General features: G+C 36.4%; 1 protein-coding gene across 1 annotated transcript in view; it reads right to left on the reverse strand.

Moving 5' to 3' along the window:
* LOC109234533 (protein YIPF6 homolog) overlaps window positions 290-7,079 on the reverse strand; it is an 8,193-nt gene continuing 1,403 nt past the window's right edge. The window contains exons 2-3 of the mRNA XM_019400554.1: window positions 1,541-1,615; window positions 290-888 (exon numbers count right to left, since the gene is read on the reverse strand). Of these exons, the coding sequence (XP_019256099.1) occupies window positions 628-888; window positions 1,541-1,615 (336 nt within the window). The 3' untranslated portion in view covers window positions 290-627. The remainder of the gene's footprint in view (window positions 889-1,540; window positions 1,616-7,079) is intronic.

The raw sequence follows: 7,079 nt of genomic DNA on the forward strand, positions 1-7,079 counted from the left end.
CAGTTCAAATTTGCAAGCACACGAAGACTCCAAATAAAAATCATGATCCGAACAAAAATCATTGGAGAAGCAAAAAATGAAATTAGAAACAAAAGAGTTATAGAAATATCGAGAAATTATGCTGCACTCTTGTATTCGTTGAAGTGTTGCAACTATAAATACTGGTTTATGATTCTATAGACTTTGCTACCCTTCTATTATTCAATGAAAAAGTAGAAAATGCTTCCCTTTACCTCTTTAATCATGACTGCCTGGAGAAAATCAACTAGGGAAAAAAGAAGTTGACACATTGCACTAACGACACTAGTACATAACCATAGTGCTCAAAGGCATTGACATCCATGAAATAGTGAAATACAGAGACCATTAATACATCTCTTTGTCAAGGCATACTGATAACAGATCTCTTTTACAGTGAAGACTGTATTTCAACCTTACAAGATAACACCAGACATAGCTAGATGTATATGACATTTCTTGGACAGCAATACAAAGTGTGAGATATACAGTACCAAAAATATCAACAAAATTTCTTGAGGTAATCAAAATGTCCAACACATTATATCCCCACTTCAATGTCCTTCTATCAAGCTGGATACAACTTTAATATAATAGGTATGACTGACATCAATCAATGGCAATAATGAGAAATCCAACAGATACATACATGAGTACTACAGGATACAGGGCAAGAGCTTTCCTCCTAGGGTTCACAGCGGTACTCATGAAGGGGTATGCAGCCCAAGAGCTCCAAGCTAGTGCAACACATACCACAACCACCTTCAAGATCACATTGTCCTTTAGCATGCAAATAAGGGCACCAACATCAAGTGGGAATAGACAGTAACCCAGCAGACTGAGACTTTGGAAAAAGATTATATGACCGCCCTGCAGATCAAAATCATTAATCCATCTGAAGTAAAGAAACATCATTTACATTATTTCCGTAACTCTATATCCTTTAGAATTGTTTTAAAAAAAAAAAAAGAAACTGCTACTTGTTATACTCCCTCCGGTTCACAATAAGTGACTAATTTGCTTTTTCATTTTGGTTCAAAATAAGTGTCCAGTTATGTAATCAAGAAAGAATTCAATTTGTTTTTACAAAATAACCCCTATGTAGATATCCCTAAAAAGTTTTCTTACTCCTCACATTAAATGTTTAATTAGGGGTAGTTTAGTCATAGTAGGTATTTTTGTATAGAATTTAGTATTTTCTTAATGGGCGTGCTAAAAGCAAATTGGTCACTTATTGTGAACCGGAGGGAGTATAAGATTAAGAACTGGGTTCCTTTTCTCACAAGCGCCTATAGAATGGTTTTCCTTTTCTGACAGGTGCCTACGGACTTGTGTTCCTTGGGACTAATTAGCTATCCTTTCCCCTATCCATTAAATATGTCATATCTCTTTGCATTGTTATCATGTCTACTAACTGCCTAAAAATCATTAAACATACCCAACTTTAGGGTGTTTCATTTTCTTTTGTTATTCTCTTTTGCCCTTATTCATATAGATGGATGGGTTGAGAAAGAGTCATTACCAGCAACAGGACATTCAATGTCAGAACGACAGCACCAGCGGCAAGCAGAGCGAATGCAACAGCAAAAACCTCAGACTGGAAGAAGATTTAAGGAAAAATGAATCTGTTAGTCAGGAGTCCACCTGTTAATCATAGCGAGTCTGTAAATCACTCAAAACAATGGGCAACTAAATATCAATTAATCATACAAGCCTCTGTCCAAGCTAGCTTGGTTCAGTTATATAATAATGCAAGCTATTTCCAGTCAGCTACATAACCACATGCACCTACATGAAGTATAAAAGAACTAGAAAAATAGAAGGCGCGCCCAGAACAACACAGCGTGTCATGTTTGGGCAAGATTCAGACTGACCCAATTATTAACAGTTATACAAAATGATCTTAGATTATTCATTCAATTAAATGTGTATGAGATAACTAAAGTATCTAGACAAAAAGTCTTTCCTCTTGATACTTGACAACCTCTTAATGGTTTATCCTTGGGCCCACAGAAGCATCGTTGTCAAGCTAGATATGTAACTTCTCACCATGTCATATAACAGACGACTAGTAACAGCAGAAAAAATGAAAGGCAAAAACAACTGAAGGTTCACTTAGACATAACTAAGAACTATCAACATTGACATGCAGAATAACTAAGGCAGTGTACATGAGACCCAATGTGGTCAGGCCCTTCCCCTAACCCCCCACCCCACATAACGGGAGTTTAGCGCATCGCAGTGTTATTAAAAGCGCACGCTTCTCGCTTAAAGGGCAGAAGCGAGGCGAGTCGAGGGACCTGCGCTTTTCTGCCCTAAAGCGCGACGCTGTTAAATAAGCGCACGCTTCACCCTAAAAAGCGAGAAGCGAGGCGATAAAAAAAGCGCACAAAAGCTCGCTTAAACGAGGTCTAGAGCCTAGGGTTTTTAAAAAAAAATTGCAAATACACTTACGCACACTACTTCCACACATCTGTTTCTCTGCTGCAAGTGACGACTACACCTTCGACTTCTCTTCTGCTCTTCGAGTAAGTTTCTCTTCTTCTGTTTCAGTTCTTTCTTCTCTTCTCTTCCTCCTCTGATTTTCTCTGCTTGTTCACTGTTCGACTGCTTTTTCTCTTCTTCTTTTCTATTTTTTTCAGTTTTTATTTCTCTGTTCTGCCCTATTTTATGCTTGTGCTCTGTTAATTTTTTTTTTAATTTCTGTTGTTCACTGTTCAGTGTTCGACTCCTCTCCACTGTTCTCTTCTTCTTTTCTATTTTTTTCAGAACGTATTTCTCTGTTCAGCCCTGTTTTCTAATTTATGCTTGTGCTCTGCTTTTTTTTTAAATTTCTGTTGTTTTTCTCTGTTCTCTGATCAGCCCTCTGTTCACTGTTCGCTGTTTAACAGTTCTGTTTTTTTTTTGGTTGTTGATTGTAGTAAATTCAATCTTATTATTCAATGGCACCAAGCCCAAAAAAAAAACCAGCTTGGGCGTATGGAGTTGCAATTGGCAGTAGCACAAGAGTGCAGTGTATCTTTTGTCAAAATATAGATAACGGTGGAATACATCGTCACAAGAGACATCTAATTGGTGGTTTAGAGATGTCAAAAGAATGTTCAAGTGTTTCGGATTCTGTTAAGGAAGAAATTAGAGAGTATGTTGCGAAAAAAATGAGTTCAAAAATCCAATGAGCCATGGAGCATCGATTAATCTTCTTGATGAAGATAGTCAAATGGATGAGGATGACCTTGAAGTCAATAATATATCAATGAGGCCACCTCCCTCAAAATCTCAAAGAAAGAATTCAGCAAGGGGAAGTGGATCATCCACCGGTAGCAATGTGAAAGGTCCTCTTAATCTTTATTTCTCGCAAACATCAAATGAAAAGAGAAAAGGTGAAGCTGTTGACTTAAATTCTTGTCGGAAGAGTTTAAGGGAGCACGCTATAGATGCTTTTGCTAGGCAATGTATGATGCGGGGCTCCCTTTTAATTGTGTAAATTACGCCGATAGTTTTGGTGAATTCATTGAGGTCGTAGGCCAATATGGCCCAGGAATGAAGCCCCCTACCTATCACGAAGTAAGAGTTCCTTGTTTAAAAAAGGAGGTGGAGAAGACAAACAAGATTGTCGAGGAGCATAAGGTGCAATGGAAAACTTATGGATGTTCCATTAGGATGGATAAATGGACAGCAAAAATTGAAAAAATGATCATTAATGTTTTGGTGAATTCTCCGAATGGTAGTGTGTTTCTTGAATCTTATGATGTTAGTGACTCCTCAACCGATTTCAATAAAATGTACAACTTGTTTGAGAAGACAATATTGAAAGTTGGAAGGGAAAATGTTGTTCAAGTTGTTACCGATAACGCAAATGAGAATAAAAAAGCGGGTGACATGTTGAAAGGAGTTTTCCCGAATATTTTTTGGACTCCTTGTGCTACACATTGTATCAACTTGATGTTTGGTGACATTTTGAAGTTAGCCCCACATTCTACAGGTGAACAAGTGGTTCTAAATTTTTATTTTAACCTTGATGTTAATTGTTTATACTTACTAACTATGAAATTTGATTTCCTACAGTTTTTCCTAAGGCAGCCAAGATACATTTTACATAGTCAGAGGCCGTTGTTGTTGAACAAGATGAGGAGATACACAAACCAAAGAAATTTGGTGAAACCGACTAAGACAAGATTCACAACAGCTATCATGACTTTGCATAGTTTTTACTTGCAAAAGAAAAATTTGTGAACCTTGTTCATGTCAACCTAATGGAGTGAGAGTACCTATGCAAAGGAAGCACTTGGGAAAGAAGTTGCGAGATATATTGTTGGTCCATATTTTTGGAATGACATTGTTCAAGCACTTAAAGTTGGTAATCTTTTGGTTATTGTACTTCATTTGGTGGATGGGGAGAGAAAACCACCAATGGATACATTTATGAAGCCATGGATAGGGCTAAAGAAGCTATTGAGAAGGCATTTGTCATGACAAGAGGAAGTATGGGAAAGTTTTTGAAATCATTGATGAAAGGTGGACGGATCAGCTTCATCCCAGCATATCTTATTTAACTATGTTTAACTATTGTGTTACATCCAAAAAACTCTTTATTAAAAAATAGAAAGCGAAAAAAACCTCTAGACCTTAGATGAAAGAAAGCTACAGCAAACTCTACATGATTGGTTACTATCCGAAGTCCGAACTATAGATCCAAGCACACCAACACTATAAATTTATATGTTCCCTTTTTTATTTTGGATTGTGGAATCAGAAATTTCACAAATTCATAAAGGAATCGAGGAGATTTACAGCTATAGGAACTATTCTTTACTACTAAATTTTTTATCAGGTTGGTGATGGACGCATCTGGCAGGAGAAATGATACAAGGATGTTATGTTGCATCAATAAAATTTGTGGTTAACAATTTCGAATGTTGATAGACAAACATTTCAAATATTCGTTTGAGGTTGGTAGTGGGGACTGTGCTCATGCGGGCAGCTCGTGACTGAAAAAACGAATCCGCCAGTGTATTTCTTCAACTTATTAAAAAGGAATTAGGCTTCGAATAATAACACACTAGTCTGTAATACCTAAAACAACAACTATTTTTGGCTAAGATCCTCTTATGAGACTTCTATGTGAGAAAGGGCAACACATAGGCCTCGCTTTTCTCTGGCTAGGTCTTCCACAAGAAAATGAAGAGATAGTTGATACTCATTTATTCAATGTGAGTGGGGTTCTTGTCAAGGTGATGCGCAGAGCGCTAAAGAACTTCCATTGATGTGGATTTTTAGTTGTGGAGGCAGACTTCAGATATTCAGCATGACATACGGATGGGGCTAGAGAAATTTAGTTACTTCAGACATGCACAACCCTTTTGTTTGGTGGTATGGAAGTTTTTGATGGACCATTTGCAAGTTTTTCGAGCTGTTTGCGAATGGATGACACTTTTCCTTTTGTTCCTCTAGCACTTGTAATCTTCAAAGCATTATTTTGTACTTCAGACATAATTGGTTGAGTCTAAAGGTACTTCGTTGGTGCCAGAGCAAATGAGAATTGCACATATTATACATCAGAACTATAAGAATGCACGTGCATGGTCACAAAAAGAAATCCATCTAAAACACGCCCAACAAACATGCCAAATCCAGATATCATGCTTTTACTTGCATAAAGGTTCGTAAGGAAATCCATAGCACTTAAGTTTGCTTCCAGACTATACAACACATACTTAACAGACACCAAAGTAAAAACATCAATAGGAAGACGAAAAAAAGAAGAACCAAAAGGAAGTACAAAACATTGAAAATTGAGAATGGAAAATAGCAATATAGCAAAATGGCACAAACATCTTCCAGTGATCCTCCTCTACTTTACTTTCACAAAGGAAACGTAAAAGTATGCATAAGGCGGGAACAAAATATATTTTACCTACATGTCTGTTGGTAGGTTTCCATTAAACTTTTAACATCTCTATGGAAGGTTTCCCCAGAAATGCTCACCGACACAATTGTAACGCAAGTAAATAAAGACGAAAAACCTATACATCAATCTAAAAAAAAAATTAATACTCCTTTAGTTCTAATTTATGTCACTGCTTCTACTTTTGGACTTTTCTAAATCTAGTAACCATTCCAATGGTAACAATATTTTTACAGCTTTAAAAGAGTTTAAAATTCCTTTGACTATGCAAAATGTAGAACTTCGATGTAAGTTTCACCAAAAAAATAAGTTTTCAACCATGATATTAATATTTTTTATCGCTAATGTAATGCATAGAGTTAATAACATCATACCTCTGAGTCTACTCAATCACGGTCATATAAATTAGGGAGAAGGGTCAAATTTGCCCTCGAACTATGCGAAATAGAACAAATCTTCGCTCCATTAATAGTTAGAGTCAAATGTGCCCTCACTGTTACAAAATGGGCTAGATTTGCCTTGATTTCAAACAACGGAAGCTTAGGACATCGTGATGCCACATGTCTCACATTAAGTCATAATTGTTTTAAACGAAGGACAAATTTGAATCTTTCGCATAGTTTAGGGCCAAAGTTGACCCTTCTCCCTTTTGAATTTTGTGGAATAGTGTGTCCAACAATAGTTTGAAATGTGCAGAACTAAAAATTTAAATCTTAGTATAGACACCAAGCTCTTTCTTTTGGCCAAAAGTATTTTTTTTTTTTTTTTTTTGCTAAAAGTATTTTTTTCAAAGTTTCACCGAGCTTTTAGAAGGAAAAAAAATGCTTTGAGTAGAAGCAAAAGCAGTTTTTGAGAAACAAAAAATGTAGTTTCTCCCCAAAAGCACTTTTGAAAAAAAATATATACTTAGAAGCATTTCCTAAAAGCTTGGCCAAACACTAATTGTTGCTCGAAAGTATTTTTCAAATTGATTAGCGAAACAGAAACTGCTTCTCACCAAAAGTACTTTTTTTGAAAAGCACTTTCTAAATTTAGCTGATTTTAGAAGCACGTCTAAACAGGCTATAACATAAAGTAATACTCTCTTTACTACAATGCGCAAAGGGTCAAAATTTCCAACTATGCGAAATAGAACAGATTTGCCCCCCCCCCCCCC

Source organism: Nicotiana attenuata, chromosome 11 (genome assembly GCF_001879085.1).
Source record: "Nicotiana attenuata strain UT chromosome 11, NIATTr2, whole genome shotgun sequence".
Classification (NCBI taxonomy): Eukaryota; Viridiplantae; Streptophyta; class Magnoliopsida; order Solanales; family Solanaceae; genus Nicotiana; species Nicotiana attenuata.